The sequence below is a fragment of the Lytechinus pictus genome, chromosome 3, assembly GCF_037042905.1.
Source record: "Lytechinus pictus isolate F3 Inbred chromosome 3, Lp3.0, whole genome shotgun sequence".
Lineage (NCBI taxonomy): Eukaryota > Metazoa > Echinodermata > Echinoidea > Temnopleuroida > Toxopneustidae > Lytechinus > Lytechinus pictus.
Window position 1 is genome coordinate 41,141,692 of NC_087247.1, and position 22,750 is coordinate 41,164,441.

The following is a 22,750-nucleotide window of genomic DNA, read 5'->3' on the forward strand; positions in this document are numbered from 1 at the left end:
TTAATCAAGTCAATAAAATCATTTTCGCGATCAAAAAAAATGACAATTCAATTTCCAATAACCCCTGCCTCTAAGTGGTTGATTATCTTTAAAAGAACAATAAAATGATCAAAATTTACCCCGGGTAAAATTTTGAACTTCACACAATTATTTAAAAAGTTACTTCAAACAAAAATATAATCCAATCTAGATAAAACTCTTAGAGATTCCTAATGCCTTCAGGTATACTGCCTTAAAAGTGGGTGAAAATTTCTCCATATATCATGCAAATCATATTCTTCCACTATAATAAATTGATAGCATTTCGCTATTTTCTGCTTAGAATCAAGTCTACATCACCCACAATTAAAATAGGAATTTTATAGTTTGTCGACTTCTGCAAATTTAGACCTGAAAACTTTCAGCATTTTAACTCATAAGTAGTTGTAATCATGAATACAATTTTTATGAACAGAAATCATTATCTCATTAAAACGATGCAAATGCAATGCGCAAGTAGAAAAAGAATGTACTTTTGGTGAATTTTTGTGAAAATGTTCAGTAAAAAAGTGCAAGTTTTCAAAATTTCGGGGGGGGGGGGGCACGTGCCCTTCCCAGCCTCTCATAGCTACGCCCCCATTTCTTAGACATAATAAATCCTTGGTAATTATTTCGATTAATTACAAAACTGTGCTTAAAATATGCCGTTTTCAGCTTGAATCTTTTGTATAAAAAACAGAAATGACAGGGCATCACGGGTCTGTGCCAGCAGACTACTGTGTGTCTGCGAGACAGCTAGCTCGCTTGGATCGGCGATCGCTTGCTGAGCTGAGCTGAGCTGAGCTGAGCTGAGCTGAGCGAGATGAGAGCAAGCGCATGCCCTGAGCTGCCGCGCCCGCGCGCCCCAGCCGGCCGTGTAGCTAGCCGAGCCGTGGAGTGGAACACAAATACGGTACGGTACCGTATACCGATTGTTTTGATTTTGTTAGATGTGAGCAGGCAGGATTTCATTTTACCGTACTTCATCATGCTCGCGCGCTCAGATCAGCGCAGCTTCGAGTTGTGGAGATGTGGGATGTTGTATAATGACGCTAGATCAACACAAAGCTATCAACTTTTCCAACTTGGATGCCTTCAACTGTTGAATTGAAAGTTGAAGTTCAACTTAAGTCAAGAAGGCTCCGTCCGGGGCCGGGCGAAGCTAGGTTACGGTTACTTGGCCTAGGCCAGCGCCATTTTAGGTGATTTATAATATTTTTTTAATTGTTAAACAAAGACTAGTTAACTAGTAGTTTCACAAGTAGGATGGGGGATCGGGTGTCCGGACACTTAATATTTTTGAAGCCATCTTTTTTGTCTTTGGATTACACTAAAAATACGAATTCAATAGTTGTAATCATCTTCTGTTTTGTTCTCTATATTATAATAATATTACCTTACATTTCGTACTAAACATTTTATGAGACTTTGCTTGTAAATTTTTCCAAATGACTTTCTAAAACTGATCGTCCGGACACACAACAACTGGGTATACCGCCCGGGGGGGGGGGGGGGGGGGGCACTTACATTGACGAGTTGATACCATGTGCGACCAAAAAACATGTAAAAAGGATGTCTTTTTCAAGATAGGGCACGTTACGTACGTAATGTGATAAGGCCTTTAAGGGTGTCAAATTTAAACACTGAAATAATGAAAAAAGGGTAAACTAAAGGGTAAAGGGTTATCTATTTTTGCTATGTCTATGAAAGCTACGTGTTATGGAATATGGGTAAAGCCTAAACTTAAGGGTATCTATTTTTGCTATGAAACTAAGCTACGTGTTTATGTTTAGGGTCAAATTTGCGAGGGTGTAAAAAATTAAGACTAAAACGTTTATAAAGGATGTACTTTTGCCCCAAGAGTCAACACTACGTGTTTAGAGTACGATTTGCGCGAGATGTGAGAGGTGGGGCTGTACTAAACCCAATGATGTAGGTGAAGGTAAAACCGACGACCAACAAAAATATAGCTGTACTTGTTTAGGGGGACAATTCAGGGAACTTGCCATTTTTTTTTGCCAAGAGCAAGAGTATCGTTTTGTTTCCAATACTTGTTAAGGGTAGGGTTTCACACGCCAATACTTGTTAAGGAGTGCGTTTTCAGAAAATGGAAAATACGTGTTTAAAACTTAAGGTGCTTTTCGAGACCCCATGGTCGCGCATGGTATCCACTCGTCAATGGAAGTGGTCCCCCCCCCGGAAAGTACCGTAGATCCTAACCCGGCCCAGGGAGCCCAGGAGTCGACCGTGCAAAACGAGGGAGACACTGGGGTAGATTTGGGTCTCAATAGTAATCTTAATAAAATGTGGAAACAGAAATTATGCACTTACCACGATTCTATGGATGAAGGTCTATCGTGACACAAATCCTGACATCGGGGCACAGACTGGAACCTCAAACAAACCGAAAAGTTAATTCTGTCGCAATACCTCTCCCTCTTTCAAAATTCAAAACAAAATGGCCGATGGAGACCGAGGCTATATTTTTTTTTTTGAGGTTCCAGTCTGTGCCTCGATGTCAGGATTTGTGTGTCACGATAGACCTTCATCCATATAATCGTGGTAAGTGCATAATTTCTGTTTCCACATTTTATTAAGATTACTATTGAGACTCCAATCTACCCCAGTCCCGTGTCTAGCTCCCTCGTTTTGCACGGTCAACTCAAATATGCCGGAAAATAGCAAAGTTTGATGACAAACAGATCAGGATGCTCGCTCGCTGTCAGTACAGCCAGCTACAGCTGAGCGTACGACCATGCCAGCCGATACGCTGGTGCGTCCGTTCGCTCAGATGTAGCTGACGGAGATTGAAGAAGAACCTGGCTGATCCCAATCTGTTTGTCATCAAATTCGCTATTTTCCAGCATATTTTCAGAAAGGTGGTAAGCTGATTGTATTTGATTTAAATTTATCTTTATTATTTCTTCCTTTTTCCCCCCATCAAAAAGCAAAATTAGGAGTAATTCGAGGAGGTTGCAAAAGCTGTAGTTAAGCAGCGGTTGTCTATAGATCTGCTCCACCATTACGAGCCCAATGCAGACATGCCAACCATTCCTTTTTTTAGAGTATTTGTTCCTCTTTTTTTTGCTATGAGTGCACCAATACTTTTTTTTATGATTTGTTACTTTTTTTAAAATTTCCAATCATGGAGTATGTATTATACACAATGCATGACACTAGCGCTGGTCCCAGACTGGTAAAAATCACTGTCGGGCCAGTAACTTGTTGCATGAAAAGAACAAGTAAATTTTTACCTATGAGCACATGTTAAAAAGGGTGAATTATCAAGTTTTGAGTAGAGTCATGTCACATGTTTTTTTTACTGATCTCACTACAACAGGCTGGCGATTGTTACCTTGAGACAATTTTTTTTTAAATAATCTCTTTTGTCAAAAAATATTATTTTTTCCTCCTAAGAATACTTTTTTCTCCTAAGAATACTTTTTTTTGTTGTAGAAGGTTGGCAGGTCTGCCAATGGCTGTCATCCGTTTAGGAGAAAAAAAAAAAAATCAGAAAATGTTGAAAAACTCCTCCAAAACAGCGGATTTATCAGTCTTGGGTCTACCTAGATTTTAGAGTGCATGCTGGGAGCATTTCATGAAAGGACATGTCAGACGTTTTATCCGACAAGTCCCATTTTATCCGACAGTTACCATAGTTACAGTGCTTCTCAGCCAATCAAAATCAAGGAAAGATGTCAGATCTGACAACTTGTCGGACAAAAATGTTGATGAAACGCCCCCCCCCCCCCCCCCCGATAATGGAAATCCAAATTCGTATTCTGAAGTATAGCGCATAATAGACTGAAAGTTTCTCGACGTGCTTTACAAAGGAAACAAAATACACATACTGCAAACAAAGAAAATATTATTAGCCCTCATTAGCTGCCTTTAGATCTAACTTAACAGTTAAAACTGTAATATCTTAGCCCTTAGAATAATTTAGTGTTCTAATTACGATCTTGAATTATAATTCAAGATGGTAGACCCAGTGTCTTGCATTTGTGTGAGTGGCTTATTCAAATGGAATATTCACCCTGACGAGTGTCTGGATATCCAGACACTTGAGATATAGTCCTATGTACTTTATCTTTATTTGTACCCCAACCCTAAACATGTAAAACTACCATTCAGTTCTAAAAAAAGACTTGATTGGACTTGTCTATCATTATGTTTTCCAGTTCAAAATGGGAAGCAGCATCCTGCCTTTGCACCAGACAGCCTGTAGCACAGTTTGTGAGGCCTTGCTTGATCACAATGATCCACATTCTGAAGACAATAGGAGGACAGGAAGACATCTTGTTGAGCAATTGAAAAGCAATGTCTTTGCTCCCATTAGCGGTGATGTCCTCAAGATGTTTGTGAAAAGGTACCCATCTTGTTTGACATCGGATCTTTTGCTCCTACTAGCTCCACCTCATCTGAGAGTCTTGGACCTTACAAAATGCCACAACATTGGAAAGTCCGAAAGTGACCTGCAAGCTCTCCGACAAGCTTTCTCCAGGTGAGTTCATGCATGCCAGTTAGTGGCTGAAGTTTAGTTTTTAAATTACCTCACTTCCTCAAGTCTTTCAGGGACTTTCCAAAAGATAGGCACTTTTGTCTCCAGGTATTTCTGTTGGTGGAAATTTAGTTTAGTTGCACCCTAATACAGTATTATTGATTTTAGTGAGATCCTTTGAAGCTTGGTGATTTTGTAAGTTTGAGAAAGACATATTTTTTGTAGGCAAACAGGCAATTGCACAACATATTTTGTTAAGAGGTGGAATGTTCTGAAGCAGTAAGCCCCATAGTGACATTGTATGAAATATTTGAACAGGGGGGTGTTTCACAAAGATTTAAGTACGACTTAAGTCGTGCTTATATACGTACATGATATGCAACACGCAATCTCATTGATTAATACGCGATAGTGCGTGTTCTCTTGGATGAACTGACCAATGCGGTCATGCCTTTTTATACCGCACGCAACTAGACATTTAAGTGCCACTCTAAGTCATACTTGAATCTTTGTGAAACACCCCCCAGATCACATAGTTTTTGCTTTCTGCAATATCAACCACTAGATGAACCTGGTTTATCTTTGGAATTAAAAGGAAACAATGATGGTTGCAAGTGAAGACTCATACTCATGTGCATGCACCATCTAGAGCACTTTGGTCAGCCGGTGACCATCTTCATCTCACATGACATTCATGAACTCATTCATTAGCCAACTCTAGAACTTTTACTGTGTCAGCTTCAAAACACTGAATTAATTGACATGTTCAAGCAGAAATTCTACATCACTAGCAATTATCAGGAAAGCATTAAAAACCCACCTTTTCATAGTTTGTAGTTTTGAGACAAAATCATTCCATTCAATTAATTCATTGTAAGCGCTTTTTGCCTAAATTGGGAAAGTATTTTCATAAGTTATTCATCAGTCCTTTTTTGTGAAGCACTTGAAATGTTGAAAAAGCTTGTTATCATTATTCTTATTTTTGTGATATAGATAAAGTGTTCTTTTTCTATGAAATTTATATTGTGACAATATTGTTGTTATTGTTTTCAAGCAGATGCAAACACCTGCAAAGTTTGGTTCTGAATGAAATAAGAAGTGAGGCCCACAACACTGAAGCTTTGATTGAAGCTATTGTTGATACAGCACCTCAACTGACTTCAGTTTCAATGGAGCACATACCAGTAATTGAAGACAAACATGTTCAGGTACAAGATTATCATCTATTATTTTGTGCAGGGATGGCTGAACTGATTGGAGAGGGAGGATGCTATGGGGTTGCCCCTGGCCTTTTTTCATTAATCATGTTTAAAAAACATGGACATGTTTATCTTATTGTCATTTTGTGCATATTTAGCCCCTCCCCCTACTTTTGGCTCAGCCCCCTATATACTTAAAAAAAAGTTCCATGATCCTTGTTTGTGTGTGTATGATAGAATATACTCTTATGATAATAATTCTTATTTACCCATGGTAGCCACTTCAGCTGTTATGTCCTCACTGTCAATATTCACTAATTCACTCTAAAGAAGACTACAAAATGAGAACTACTATGAACAACTACTTTTTCTTTTGGATAAAATAATGATTCATCATTGTTTGTTTTATGTCAATGGATTATAGACCATAGGAGGTAACAAATGGGTGAAACAAATAATTGAGAGGAGAATTCTATTAACAACAGAAGAAAAAAAAATGATTTTGAATGATAAAATTTAATTTGGCAAATTATTTGTGGCTTTGACACGGACAATCTGAAACTTTGATAATGATATATTGTTAAAGGTCTCCTGCCATACAAATTTGTGTTATCTTCAGTTAAAGGAAACCAAAACCCAAGAAGAGAAGCGATCTTATTGGAAAGAATAAAATAAGAGAAACAATATAAAACAAGTTTCATCAAAATCGGTTGTGAAATAAGCAAGTTATGGACGTTCTAAAAGTCTTGTTGTACTTTCTATGGGGATCCTCAAATTGGCAAATATGCTTCAAAATGGCTGATTTTGTGGAGAACTCTACATTTGTCTTGTACACAATTTTTAAGATTTTCCCTATTATCTTTAAAATTGCATATTGCCTCATTCTGAGCTTGAAAAATGTCATGGGAAGATATAATTCACACCACATATATCAAGGTCAGGAGGAGACGATGTGAAATAAGTGAAATAAAGGGGATAATCTGAAATTTTCTCGGCTCTCGTGCGATCAAAGGCCGAGATCTCAGGGGGGTACGGAATCCCCCCCCCCCCGGGCTGTGAGAGGGGTCTTTTTTCTTAGGGTTAAACGGTAAACAGCAGCTGTGATAATACGTAATAGCAGCTCTGCCTGCAGTAGGTTTTTTCGGAATGAAAATGCTGTATTTGATGTTTAATCAAGTTTTCAAAGGCATATTGTATTTAGAAATCCAATTTTAATTTATTTTCAATTTCGAAGAAAGAAAATCAACCCAGAAATAAGGAAACTATTAAAGAGAAAAAAAATGACGGCGAGAAGATTTTGCTGGGATCATCAGGCTGCGGTTAACTCCTCTTATGTAACTTTTCACCTCCGCAGGCAAGCATGAGTGCTGAGCCAGGGTTAAACGATAAACGGCAGCTTTAAAACTGGGGTATATCCCTTACTAACAATGATTTTTCCTCATGACCATTCTTAATTCATCAATTCAATGTTTAACATTGCTGTGTGACTGTTAGAAGAAACTAAATTTATTTTACTTTTTGTATTTTACTTTTCATGTGATATTCTTATGAAAGATTTTACTGAGAGGATTACCTTTCCTGACTTCCCTGAATTTGTCTATGTGTGAATGCATTACGGATGATGTCTTCTACCTGAGTCAAGATCAACTCTCAGAGATTAGGCCATGGAAAGATAACAGTTTTCCTGGGAGCCATCTTGCATCAGTGGACCTCTCTGGGTGTCAGAATCTGACCAATACATGCATAAGGCATCTACTGGAGCTCTGTGGACCAAACCTGAGGAATCTCAATGTTTCTTGCACAGCAGTAAGTGTTGTCATTGATAGTACATGGGAAAATGGACAGTATACAAATAGCGAATAGGCATGAGTGCGATGGTGCGAGATTTCGCATGAGGTGAAAGAAAATTGCTCTATTCAAGGAGTTGTTAGCCGAGTTGAATAGAGCTCTTTCTTTCACCGAATGCGAAATCTCGCACCATTGCACGAATAGGAATATTTGCTATTTGTGTTGTACAACGCCTCGGAATCTAGCGAAAATTAAAAAAAAAAAGTTTTTCCCTGTAGTAATCTATGAAAAGGGAGCAAAAATATTGAAAGCGATAAGCAAAATCCCAAAAGCGCATTTAGCCAGCAGGCTTTACGCATGATGCACCTTCATTTTTATTGAGCGCAATGAATTAAATCGTATTGTGACGTCACCTCCTAAAGCCGTGCAACAGTACATTTTGGGTGGTACGTCGTGCGTGCAACGGTACAAATGTTTGACATTCAGCCTCCCATTTGCTTGCGTACAACAAGCTAAGTAGGCGTTGTACAATGACAGATTTGAGCTTGCACTCTTCTTTATTGGATGTAAGCCAAACTGAATATTCTTTTAGGTTGTCTGTCAATTTTAGTGCATGTCAGTTTAAATTTCTTTTTAAACATGTGGATATTAGAAGTGTTTTTGGACCAGTGGATAATTTCTTGGGACTGAAACACAAGGCCAGGGCTTTAAATCCCTTCATCTCTCTCTTAGTATGTCATCTTGAAAGACATTAATCTACATATCAATTCACCACACAGGTAGTAATGAATGATTACCTGGTACGATGCAAATATTATTGTGGTTTGTGTCTTTTTTTTTCATTTGTTTATTTATTTTTTGCTATCAGAAATGGTTTAGAGTAGATTATACAACTCCCAAGAATGTTCTGTAATCTGATTGGTCCAAATCGGATCACATGATATTCAGCGAATTGCACTATTGCATCCAAAATGCACTATCCTGCACTCTGACGTCAGAGTGCAGGATAGCACGAGTTCTGGAATTTTCTAGAATTATCTAGAATTTAGATCAAATATATTATTGGGGCAACTCAGTAAAATGGGTGAGGGGGAGGGGTTGTATAAAACAAACAATACACGCATTCTTTTGCATATAGGACCTATAATGAACTCTGTGCTCGACTCGCCAAATGGATATACCGCACTCGGTCCTGCAGACCTCAGTGCGGTATAGTCATTGGCTCTTCTCGCACATCGTTCGTTATTTGGCCCTGCATGCACGCGCTTACTTGCATTATTTGTATACTGTTTATATTCTCTATGTTCTCTGTGTTCTCAGGTAGTTAGGATTGACCTATGAAATGGGGAAAACAAGTAATGCATTATTTTTTTTTCTTTCTTTGTCAGATGGACTTCTGTCTTTTGTGGTATCTGTCTGGTTATAGTTTGTCCTCAACGGTGCAGTTTGTTTTACAGGCAAAGAGGAATCAAGATGAGCCATACACAGATGTGGCTTTTGAAGAACTTCTGGAGACTTTCAACTCCTTACAGAGGAGACTAGATGAGATGAAGAGAGGTGTCTTGGTTGATAAGCTTCAAGGAGCATCATCAGATGTTGGAGCTCATGTACAAAATGATTCAAGAGAAACTGATTTTAAGAAAGAATCATCAGTGAATTCTGAAACCGTTTCAAAAGAGCAGGTTGGTGGACTTGGTGCATCAGCAGTTGAATGTGAGGACCTGGTACCAGGTAGCAGCTGTCCATCCAGCATAGCAAACGGTACTGAAAATACTGCAAATACGGATTGGTTGGAAGATGAAGATTTAATTGCATCACCACAATGTGAACCTCTGGATGCTGCAGGAAACTCTGTGGTGCTCAGTAACAGTGAGTTTGATCAATCAGGACTAGCTTCTGACTTATCAAATTCTTTTGAAACCCGTACTGACTCAAATGTGGATACAAAACATGGCACAAGTGTGTGTAGCAATAGAGAAGTCAGTATTGAAATTGATTCTGAAGAAAGCAATGGTATGGTAAATAAAGTAAATACAAGTTGCAATTCCAAAGCTGGTGAAACGGTCTTCCCAGACCCCCAAACCAGGAATGCATGTGATCTGTTCAATGCAAGTGGATCTGAGCAGCTTCATCATGTGGGTGATGAAAGTGAGCTGCTCGTAACAGCTGATATGAACATGAATGTTACAAATCCATGTGATGACAGCATGCAATGCCAGTTGTGTGGTCGTATCAATAGAACTTGCAGATTAAGTAAAACTGGATCAGCAAGTGGGATTCTTGAACAAAACAAAGAGTCTGTTGATTATGGACTTCCAATAAAGCTCACTGATCAAGTCAGTATAATAAGTGATATATCAGCCAGCGACCCACAAGATAGCAAATGTGATCTTGATCAAAACCAGAGGAATGTTAATTCAAGTATCCTAAAACATGTGGAGAGTGATTCATATTCTGCTATGGAAAGCAGATGTGATCAATGTCAAGATTCCACAATACTTGTAGAAGAGGGTCACACAAATACACAGGCAAGCCAAATGATACATGCAGGTTACATGCATCAAGATGTGCTGGAAACTCTTCTTTTGCCAAGTGACAAGTGTTATTCAGAACGTCCAAGATTTTTATCTTGTGATGAGCATATATGTGAAAAGACTGGACAAAGTATGTTGCAAGATTCTGATCCCTCTCCAGGTGTAGAGTTGGCCTCAGCATGCGCATTTCAATTGGCTTCTGCAACAGCTACCTATAGAGCCATGGAAACTACTAGCATGAGTGGGGATGAAAGTTTGCTAGAGAACACCTCAAGTGTTACAAAGCGTAACCTAACGTCACCTGTTGAAGGGACTGCTGTGTGTTGCGCTATAGAGATGAAAGAGAGCAGCTCATCAAGTGGAAATAGGAGTTCATCTCTGGATGGAAGTACTACTGAACCTCCTGTTGGTATGCATTCCACCTCTGAGATGACAGTTAATGATGGCACAAGGACTTGTTGGTCTACAGAACCTAGTGATTGTCTTGATTCTTTATTGCCAGCTGCAATGCAAAATCCTATACCTCGCCTCTTTGAACCAAACATAGTCTCACTGGACATAAGTTTTATTGGCTTGAACTATGCTGTACATGTAGTTTCATCTTGTTTGGAGGACTGCTTTTCAGTCAACCATCAGGTCAAGGAATTGGTCCTGTCTCAGAAAGCCCTGACAGATGCCATGTTGGAGATCATCTCTAAGAATGTCAAGGATTTGAGAAATTTCAAAATGGTAAGCATGAAGCAAAAATGACTGTCATTGTTTTTTTTTCTTCATGAATCTTGGGCCTTGGTAACTACCATGGTAACGCTGAACAGCAGCCAATCAAAATCAAGGATTTCTGGGAAACTACCATTGTATGGCAAAGTTACTATAATGGTAACTTTTATGCAACAGGGCCCTGGTACAATAAGGATACATGAAATCTTATTCAGTAGGAGCAAACAAGAAAAAAATGATTCAGCTTAAATTCCTGCAATACCAAACCCCATTGTGCAGGCATTTGGAAATGCAACATGCCATTCTAATAAAGAAACTATACATCTCAAATTTATCGTTAGTGATGGGGTTCTGACAAGAATCAAGGTGCCAAGCCTAACTCCCACAAAGATTGTGGATAAGGATAAACGATACCAATCACACCATTAATAGCTCCACACCATGTTAGCTTAGGCTTACATGATTCCTAGCACCAGCCTAATTTCAAGATTGGTGGTGTATAATCAGCATAACACTACTAGTAAATGTGTACATCTATTTGGCAATGCTTTTTCAGCTTTGTTGCTGTGGCCAGTGTAAAAATTAGCCAAACACAAGTCTTCACCAAACTTGAAACTGTCCAATGTATAATCCACTGTGAGCTCAACATTGTTTGTATTTTACTTGTAGTACGACTGTCAAGAAATCAGCAATGAAGGTCTTGCATCATTCTTGAAAGGATGTCCTAATCTCCAATATTTGGATATTCAAGGTGAGACATATGCTGTATATCCATGTGATGGGGAGGTGGTGTATTCCCATTAGAAGCTTTACATGATATTTATGTTGCATGGAAAATAGTCCAGGGCCCCATTTCATAAAAATGTTGCTATGATAACAACTCTTGGTGGAATGCCAACTTTCATTGGAGGAGCCAGTCAGGAAGCAGGATATTCACTGTTGTCATGGTAGTTGACATTCCAGCAAGACTTGCTATCATATCAACTTTTCATGAACGGGGCCTAGGTGATATTCATGACTTTTTCTTGTGTAATACTGTAGATTAGTTTGTAGGCAAGGTACATTGTGATCACACGTTTGATAGTCATGATTTCAAGGGATAGGAACCCATTTGGTCTAAAATGCACTTGGTCTAATACCCACTTATATTTGAATTGTCATCTAGTCCCATTGGACTGATTTCCACTTTGTCTATTTTTTTATTTTTCACTATTTCCAACCAAAATTTGGTTCATAAACAGTTCATTTAACCATATATTATTGTTTGACTAGGTAGATATTTTATTGAAATTAAAAAAAATGGTAAATGTGGTAAATGGTAATTAGACCAAATGGTTAGAAGAATTGGTTTTAGATTGACGTAGTACAATTAGGTCATGTGCGATGAGACCTATGGAAAGTAAACAGTTTGAGTGTATAAAACAATCAGCAATTAATCATTTTTCATATACCTTCTGATATTTAATGTGGCTTCCCTGCTTATCATTTCACATGATTATTTTCTTTCAGGCCCAAGTCATATTGGTGATCAAGGGGTATATCCAATCTTTGAGCATGGTGAGAATAACAAATTGAGCGTTATCAAGCTGTCAGAGACGTGTATCACTGATATCACCCTCCACAGAATAGCAACAACCATTGGCCAGAAGGTGTGTAGAATGTAGATCAAGGCAAAGAATGATTGATTGATATGATATTTCTTAAAGTTCTTGGTAGTCGTGCAGATTCTAGAGAACAGATTTGACAATTTTCATTGTATTTATGCTTGATAGAGCAGTAGCCCCATGAAATGGTGCTCAAAACCAACTAGATATGTGGTAGTGTCTTTTAACAAGACATTGATTGAATTCAAGGACCCTGAACTAGAACTCAAAGCTGTCATTTATGATTGCTTATTAAAGGTTAAGTCTACCCCAGAAAAATGTTTATTTGAAAAAGTAGAGAAAAATCAAGCTAGCATAATGCTAAAATTTTCATCAAAATCGAATGTAAAATAAGAAAGTTATGACATTTATAAGTTTCACTTATTTTTCACAAAACAGTTATATGCACAACTCAGTGACATGCAAAATGAAACAGTCAATAATGTCCCTCACTCACTAATTCCTTTGTTTTTTTATTGTTTGAATTATACAATATTTCATTTTTGACAGATTTGACAATACCATATATAGTATTAAACAATGCTAATTCCACATGTTCAGGGAGGAATTAATCTTTTTTTCACTCAACAATGAGGAGAAAATTAGAATATTTGATATTTCATATAATAAAATACAGAAGAAATAGTGAGTGGATGATGTCATCAGTCTCCTCATTTGGATACTGACCAGGATGTGCATATAACTTTTGTGAAATTAAGGGAAAGTTTAAAATGCCATAACTTTCTTATTTCACATCCGATTTTGATGAAATTTTTAGTGTTGTGCTTGTTGGATTTTTCTCTTTTTATCCAAATCAACTTCTTGTTGGGGTGAACTTGTCCTTTAAGAAGTATTCATGTAATTGCAGTTGGGTGAAAAAAACTACCACTTTTGTTAATCTCAAACCAGCAGAAATGATTATGTAGTTTCTCTACTCTATTAATAACACTCTTTTAAGAATTCCTGCATTATTTTTTGACAAGTCTCTGTTTCCACTTCCCATTTCAGCTTCAGGAGTTGGTGCTACTCTGGTGCGATGATGTCACTGATGCAGGTCTTTACAAGATAGCTCATCACTGCCCATCTCTGACGACGTTGCTTCTGAGGCAGCGCACTATGCGGTCAGAAACACTTCAGGCCTTTGTGTACAATTGTCCTCACCTGAAGGATGTTGGGCTGTCTTCAATTAGTTGTATAACAGGGGAACTCATGGAATCTCTAGCTTCTAGACTCAAGAGACTTCAAAGACTGGATGTCAGCTGGAATTTTGGTACGACTTAGAGCTCAGGGTCCCATTACCAATGGCAACTACCATTGGAATAGTGATACAGCCAAAATTAAAGGGATGGTCCCGGCTGTAAATATTTATATCTAAATAAATAGAGTAAAGTTCACAGAGCAAAATGCTGAAAATTTCATCAAAATTGGATAACAAATAACGAAGTTATTGAATTTCAAAGTTTGTCAATATTTTGTACAAACAGTTATATGCACATCATCATGAATATTCATTAGGTGGGCTGATGATGTCACATCTCCACTTTCCTTTTTCTTATGTTATTACATGAAATCATAAATGTTTCATTTGTTCATACATGTGTAAATGATGTGTCCCCATTATGATGAAATAAGTTGCAGCAGTAAATAGCTAATGCACTTAATAAGTTGTCAATCCAATTGTTTTAGTTCTTGGTATAAAAATTTTGAATAAACCTAATTTCATATAATAAAACAAAAAAGAACAAGTGGGGATATGACATCATCAGCCCACCTAATGAATATTCACATACGAATAAAACAAAGAAATTAAATTGTTTGTGTATGAACAAACATTTAAATATAAATTCAACAAGTCAACAATGCTACAGTGTTAGATCATATTTTGAAGACCACTTTACATTACATCAATAAATATCCATCTTTGTGATTTGTTACAAATTTGACTGGATATTATAATTGCACATAGAAACAAACACTCTTTTTTTATTATGTTCTTTGTTTAATAAGTAATGCATCTAAACATTTATTGCCATTTAATACCGATTTTATTTCTGTATATTTGTAAACCTCGACTAGTGAGGAGAGCTTCATAACATAAACTAATTTTTCTTTTAGTCATCCTCAGGCACTAGTCGGTGGTAATTTCTTCCTCTTGTACATATTTGTGTTGCCTTTTGCCTGGAAATAAAATAAATAAAATATAATTATTACTCTCTTCCAGATTTAACGAACCAGGCTGTCTCAGCCATCTTGTCATCTTGTCCAGTCTTGGAAGAGCTATTACTTTGTGGTGTCAGGCAGATCACAGAAAAGCCTTTCCTATCTATCATAGCAAGTAAGCTTCTACACCAGTACTCACTCTTTGTATAAAGTGATCTAAATATGAAGATGTTGAGATACTTACTAGTACTTATTACTTTATTTACGAGTTTTCATTTCTCATTGTTCCATCACCTAAATTTGAATGTGGATTATGCTGGTTGTCCGATAGTACTCTCCGGGGGGCCAAAGACACAGGACAGGGGCTTGTTTCATAAAACAAGTTAGGATGATGGAAACTTTGCCAGTATGGTTCTCTCTCATGGTAACGGGGCTTAGCAGATAATAAAAATCAAGGTTTCCACAGTAGTTCAATATTGGCAAACTTACATGAGTATTTATGATGGGGCCCAGTCTTGGAGGTTGGATGTTTTTTGTTAACCAATTATTCAATTACGACAGACACAGGAGAGCTTCATTCCTATTGCTACTGGGCAGTTCCATATGACAGACAAGACACTTCAGACAATTCTAAAGCATCACTCTAAAAATTTAAGTTTTCAAAAAGTTCATGCTGACTTACTGGATTTAACAGTTTTATTGAAAAGTTGTTGAGAAAATACAAACCATATAGCAATAATAAATGAAAATTGCGAGATTATGATTACCATAATACGGAGCATCCAGTTTGCAGGCAGAAGTCTTGGCTAGTTAACTCACTTTCAGACCATGGATACAATGTAGTGCTTCTAGGGTATTTTCTTGCCATTTGAGCTGATGGCATACATTCATCCTGTTGTTGACAGACGACTAAAGTCATGAAGGAATGTTCTATTCATTTGCTTACCACCCTTGATTATTCTTAGATTACCCCAAGTGGAAGAGATGTCGGTTACTAATTCAATTGAAAATGAGAGAACAAAAACTGAGAAGAGATACTGGGTTTGCTCAGCTTTCGAGTGATGAGGTAAGATGAGATAACCCATTACATAGCTGCCAATTAGTACAGATTTCCTAGAATTCCTCAGAAAATCAAAGTATATGGCCATATGCTTTTAACATTTGGGAAAAAACAAAGTTACATATACAAAATATAATTTTTTTAGCAATTCATAGTTCGTGTCAGTTGTGAATAAATAAGATAAAGTTGAGAGGAGGAAAAGGAGAAATCAAAGAATAGAATAGACTCGATCAAGGCCTTTTTTCATTAGTTTGTGTGTTCATCATGTTCAGAATACTATATACGTTGGCATGCACATATCTCTAAATGGCTTAAAAATTGCAAACTAGCGATCTCTACCACATGTGATTTTACTTTCCAAAAGCTAGATGTAGCCAGGTGACTTTGTTAGTGTATATGGCATGTGATTGACATTTTGGAGCCTACGATGCATCATTTATGATTAGAAAATGTGATTTGGACACTCATCACATACGGTTGTAGGGTCTACCGGTACCTTTGTTGCTAACAATACAAGTTCCTGGCTTAAACCCAATGATACATGCATTGTGCAAGGATTTCCATTTGGCACCACAGCTTTGCTGTTGCAAAAGATAATGACGTTTCAGTACTCTTAATTTTCCATATTCTTGTGCAAGAAAAGAAAGTGATACTGTTGCATGAACATTCAGTAAAGAAAACAAGTGCTTTTTGTAGATTAAAAATCTAGCCATTGGAAATTCTTTAAAGGGATGCTCCAGTCTGAAAATGTATTTAAATAAATAGAGTAAAATTTCACACAGCAAAAATGCTGAAAATTTGATCTAAATTGGATAACAAATAACAAAGTTATTGAATTTTAAAGATTTGCATCATTCTGTTGAAACAGTTCTTGGCATATCTTCATGAATATTCATTAGGTGGGCTGATGATGTCATATCCCCACTTGTTCTTTTGTATTTCATTATATAAAATTAGGTTTATTCAAAAATTTTCTACCAAGAACTATAACAATTGGATTGACAACTTATTAAGTGCATTAGTTTTTTATTGCTGCAACTTATTTCATCATAATGGAGACGCATAATTTACACATGTATGAAAAACTGAAACAATTATTTCATGTAATAACATAAGAAAAAGTAATGTGGGGATGTGACATCATCAGTCCACCTAATGAATATTCATGATGACGTGCATTCAACTGTTTTCACAAAATATTGCTAAACTTTAAAATACAATAACTTTGTTATTCGTTATCCGATTTGATGAAATTTTCATTATTTTGCTCTGAATTTTACTCTTATTTATTTAGATATAAATATCTCCAGCCTGGAGCATCCCTTTAATTCTGTTTACCTATCAACTGATTATTATACACAGAAAAGTTATTGCAGAATTAAATAAATATTCTGAATAAATTCTAATGGTTTAACATCGATTCAATCAATTTGATTCTTATGTGTAGGAATTTGAAGATCTTTACGTTCCTCACCGTTCAACCAGCTATGCTCCATCGCTTCAGAATCTTGACTTGCAGTACTGTGACCATGTCAATGACAATCGTCTCCAGGAAATTGTGGCTGTCTGCAAAGGCGCTCTCAACATCATAAATTATTATGGAGAGGACATCATGCCTAAGCTTCTGCATTCAGTGTAGTTTGGGCTACCCAGACTGAACATTCCATTCTAATTCCATCCAAGAATTTGCAGAAGATGCAAATTTGAGATCGAAAAATCATATAAATGTTTCATTCATGATTCAAACTGGGAAAGATGAAAATAATGACAATTTGTAATCTATCTGAAAAAAACTGTCTCCATTTTAGTTCTAAAGAAGGATAGCTGCTCACAAGTGCGGAGGGATAACCATTCTACAATATATATATGTCACTGGTTATGTGGTTTATTCACATCAAATGGATGTTCTAGAGATCATGTGTACACATGCAGTATGGGATTGAATATCTTATTTCCAGACAAGACACCAGGGCTATTCCATGTAGGTGTGTGTAAAGTTACAACCCTACAAATGGCCGGAATATGGCAGGCCATGTGGGTGTCTCAATAGTTGTGAATTCATCAGTGTAGTACAAGAAATAGTTTTGGATTGTCCATTTGTCCTTGTGTACAAATGCATTATCAGCCATTCAGTAAACTCGTTTTAAACTAGACTTTTTTATAGTTGCAGAAACCATTATGAGCTAAAAACTTTAAACTCATGGCCTCAGAAATGGAACTTGAATTGTTTCTTGGTGTTTTCCTACATTCCAGAAATGATGAAAGAAATCCATCAATTATACTTTAGATCTTGTATGGAAATGATTTATGTACAATGAACTGAGACTCTTTATTATGTCATATTTATTTAAAATTTGTTTTGTACATTGTTTAAGTTATGAATATTAATATTTTATCTACAATTCAGTAGAAATAGATTGATAAAAAGAAATATTCAAACTTGTGTAATTATAATGTAGAGGCTCTTCATGTTTAATTTGTATTTCAAAATTTTGATTTCTAGAATTACAATTTCTGGTTTCCATATCGAGAGGAAATAAGCTAGAAATCATGTCAGGTCTTATGGAGAATGGATTGTTATTTGCTGACTCCAGACTAAGTACTGGAAATACCTGTAAGAGATGTCTCTTTGAGGAAAGCAAGCTTGATGTACCAGAGAGAAAATATTTTACCAAGCCCTTTTAAAGCCTTAGGCAACTTGTCTGGCCAGGTAAAGAGAGGTTATGACTTTAACCCAAGGAAATGGATGAAATTTCAATTGGCATTACTTAATGTCTGCTAGTCTTACATGTAGTCCAACTCAGGGTAATTGACATTAGCTGTTAAAAGGTTAAGAATCCAAGTGGTGTAAAATTGCCTATGAAAACTGAGCTGCTGTCAGGAAGACCTCAAAAGAAATAAACAAAGGGCCTCGTCAATAATTGTGGGGGGGGGGGGTACTGCCATGCTCATACTAAAAAGTATGTCAAATGGATGTTTTCACGACTTGGCAGTGTACATGTGAAATTGGTACCCAAAGAATATTTGAGCTATTATTTATTTAAGGTACCCTGAGATTTAAGGTCCATTTTGAAATTCATGTATGAGCATGGTGTTCACCTTGCAATTCCAGTGCCATACCCCCCTCCGGCAATAAACATACAATTGATTTGTATCAAATAATGTGTAACTTCTACTAATCTTAGCAATATTTATGGCGAGCTTTCATCCACTCCTGTGGACTTTGATTTGTATGTTTATATAAGAGAAAAGATATGACAGAGTCACAGAAAAACTTATTTATTATAAAACATGTTTTTCATTATGTCTACATATACAGCATTAAATGTCAATTCAATTTTATTTACTATCAGATGAGATGATCAGCTGTATTCTTATAAGATAGTGTAGTATCGCTTGTAAAGTGAATACAAGTAAAATAAAATATATCCAATGTATCTTACAGATGTAAGAATTTATGAAAAATCATGTCGATATGAAATATTGTATAGTGATAAAATTGGTTTCTCTGGCTAGTTTCACAAACATTCACAATCGCTAAGTTTGTGAAATCCCTATGGCAAATGTACGATGTATGACACAAATTTCTGTGGTTTGTCGAATGTTTGGGGTAACATGTCTCCATATCTTGAATTCAGATTTTGTACCCCAAACCACTACTTTATAATGGTAAATACATGTATATCTTCATATCTTATGTAATTGAAAACACTGATTTATGGAAATTATTTTATAACTGATATGCAAGGAATGGCAGAATTCAGAAATTTACCGTAATGTAGAGGGTTAAGTAGAGTAGTGTGAAATGAACAAGTATCGATCCAATGGTGGTCCAGGCACAACGACCGAAAATAGTTACGATTAAGTACTTATGCTCGACTCATTTTGCATAAAACCAAGCAATTATGCTTTTCTTAACCATGGTTAGTATGCTTGATTGCCCAATTTTGCTATTGGAACTAAAACCAAAATCTAGCTCAATCCTTTGAACCTGGAAAGCCGGAAAAATGGCTTCACCATGAATGTGCATAAACCCTATATTAATGCCGGAATACCATCTTCAAGTCATGTGATTAAAAAAGCAAGGGTTTTCGAAACTTTCAGGTGACCTTTTAAACATGACATTTTAGAGATATTCAGTCAATAACTTAAGTTAATTTCGACAAATGGCTTTCATTTGTAAGGTTTTAGCAACAAGAGTGACCAAAATATACGACCCTACCAAGGAGGGTCGTGCAATAATACACAGCTTTACTTCCGTCAAAGCAGTGATTTTGAGACAAAATTTGAGATTATCGTTAGTATGGGAAGCTACCATGGACCTATCCACAGAGGATTATTCTATTGTTACTGGGGGTGCTGAGCATTGTCACAGCACCCCCAGTAACAATAGATAATCCTCTGTGGATAGGTCCATGGAAGCTACACAACATCAGCTGAGCCAGGCCGGATACAAGCGGAGTAAGGTGCTGCTGGCGTGGCTGGGTTGGAATCATGAGAATTTGAGATCATTTATTTCAAATGTCACATATTTCTGCAAAAAATTCATGGTGAGGGTCACGACAGTCCCAAATAATTCAGGGTTCAAGTCAATTTAAGTAAGATGTATAGCAAATCAATTGTTTCATTTTGTTACCTAGAAAGTGTATTTACCTTTACTCGGGCATTTTGCATCCCTAGCGAATAATTTTCAGTTTGGAAAGTACTCACATACTTTTTTTATGATAATATAAGGTTGAGTCAACGTCCAACTAATAGTCAAGCTGAGTAAATAGAGCAATTAAAAGAGAATTAAATAAAAGTGCTATTTGAGTCACTATTACAAAATGTAAGTTTCAAGAGTTTCCATTTTGCAACCCACTACCCGTACATACAGTATATCCTTAATTCCTTTAAAGTGCTGGTACATTGTAGAGATCTATTATCAGAATCTACCAAATGCAAAAGGAAGTGACTACACCCCCCCCAAAAAAAAATTGAATTACTCCAGATGTAATAAATTCCTCAGGTTTTGATAATTAATCCCTACATTGAAATGGTATGCACCAAAAGAGAACAGAACTTTCAATACCATTGGTGATTTTAGAATGGAACAAAGATTTAATAAACAGATGAAGAAACAAAGAGCAAGAACAGAATGGTTAAAAGTCATACACAAATAATGCATACTCTAATTCAAATAAGCATGATTTATAACACAATTTTGAAAAATAAAACAATTCTTGGCAAGTTCCATCTGTTCTTGCAAATTGAAATAAAAAAAATAATTTCATTTATCAATATACCATCATAACGAATGTAAAAGTTGTCTAGTTTAAAATCAAAAGACATTTTCAATGCATAAATAATATATATTAGTACTGACAATATTGGAACCATTTTTAATATGAAAATAATCAATATATACTATTAGTATATATATAATAATATAAATATATAAATACATGAACACACAAAATGAATGACTTCAACATTGATTGAGATCAAAGTAATTACCAAAAACAAGCAATCTTAATATTTTTGTCAAAAACCGATAAAATAAAGCCAAGAATGCAATTTCTTAAATTCTGGTATCCTGGATTGGCATATTATTTTAGTCATCTCCCACACCCTGAAGTAGATTGCTCCATAATAATCTGGAAATCATTGCCCCCACCAATCTAGAGAAAAGAGCAACATCAGTTCACTACCTAACAAATGTTTTACTTATTTAGGAATGAATGGTGGCATACATGTAATAAAACACACACACAAAACATACTTGAGAGTGTACTAATATAATTAAGATTCATTCTTGTGAAGCTTAGCATATGGATATATTTGATACTTGATGAAATGACATTGATGACTTGATTTAAAAAAAAAACCTAGAAAATGATGCTCTAAACCTCTTGATAACCTAAACTACTGGGATTACATAAAATGCATATTAATATACAAATATATTAATTTAAATAAGACATTTATTGTTCCTAATTGCATCATATACAAAGAAAGTACAAGGGTATTAAAAACACATTCTCTTTGAAAGACCCTGTTTAATGGCAGTCTCTATTAACCCTAATTCTCCCGGGGGGGGGGGGGGGGGGCCATTATGGCCCCCCCCTCGACAATTTTCGCGATATATCTGCTGCGCAAATTTTTTTGACCTCGCCGCTCACTGACTTTTTACTTTCAAGTCTCGCGCAAATTTTGAGACCAAATTTGTGACGCCCGGGTACGTGGTTACGACATTACGCAACATTATGTAAGTGCATGTCAGACCCAAAATTGCTCATAAACGTGATTTCATGTACAAATCCAATGCAAATTGTGTATTTGGCTAAAATTCATAAATGTATCATTATTTCTACTTTTAATGATTAAACTTAATTAATTTTGCCTTGTTTATGATCAGAATTAAGTCTGGAACTATTTCCATCGAAAAAACAATAAAAAACAAAAAGTAAAAAAACAAAGAAATACATAAGAAATTTAAAAAACAATAAAATACATAAGAAATCGGTCTTTGTACCAGAATTTTTTTCATTCACAATTATTAGGAATGTTATAAAGAATATTTTCACCAAAAAATAGCATTCTAGGAGCTTTATTTAGTGAATCAAAGCAAAAAGTATGATTTCATGAATAAATTAGCATAATTAATTCATATAAAATAAAAATATATGAATTCAGTGAAATATACCAATGCAACTGCGTAGATTACGTCATTCTCTACCATCATGCAAATTTTCGTTGTGATCGCGCAATCCACGGCTGAGATCTTAAGGGGGGGCCATAATGGCCCCCCCCCTGGGAATGACAAGAATCAAAATACCCCGGGAGATTGAGGGTTAAGATCCTAGCAACTAAGATTACATAACAGGAAATATTGTGTCCAAGAAAACTGAAACCAATTAAAAATTCTAGGCACGTAAGTAACTTATGTTTACACAATCGTGGGACGGGTATCAATTTTCAGAAATAGTCATTTTCCTTTCATCAATCACATCAAAATAAATTCAAATGCTTTTGAAGCATTTATCACATAATTTACAATGCATTCGGAGCATACATATTTTACTTTATAGCTATGAACAAATATTAATGAGTTATTCATATAATGTTTTGTTTGATAACATCTGATCCAA

The 22,750-nt window shown here is 36.1% G+C and overlaps 1 protein-coding gene across 3 annotated transcripts; it reads left to right on the top strand.

Annotated features, from left to right (window-relative positions):
* Window positions 1–705: 705 nt before the first annotated feature.
* LOC129256321 (uncharacterized) lies at window positions 706–20,437 on the top strand. Of its 3 annotated transcripts, none has more exons than XM_064097077.1 (12): window positions 706–931; window positions 4,200–4,522; window positions 5,577–5,727; window positions 7,273–7,524; window positions 8,895–10,769; window positions 11,427–11,508; window positions 12,267–12,406; window positions 13,409–13,670; window positions 14,622–14,735; window positions 15,526–15,626; window positions 17,068–19,921; window positions 20,014–20,437. In XM_064097077.1, exons 1-11 carry the CDS (start codon window positions 842–844, stop codon window positions 17,257–17,259), a joined length of 3,582 nt encoding a protein of 1,193 aa, XP_063953147.1. In that variant the 5' UTR covers window positions 706–841; the 3' UTR covers window positions 17,260–19,921; window positions 20,014–20,437. The 3 variants fall into 3 exon arrangements, with proteins under 3 accessions (XP_063953147.1, XP_063953148.1, XP_063953149.1); XM_064097078.1 differs by having other exon boundaries at window positions 785–1,220; XM_064097079.1 differs by having other exon boundaries at window positions 785–1,220; window positions 17,068–19,917; window positions 20,032–20,437.
* Window positions 20,438–22,750: the final 2,313 nt, after the last annotated feature.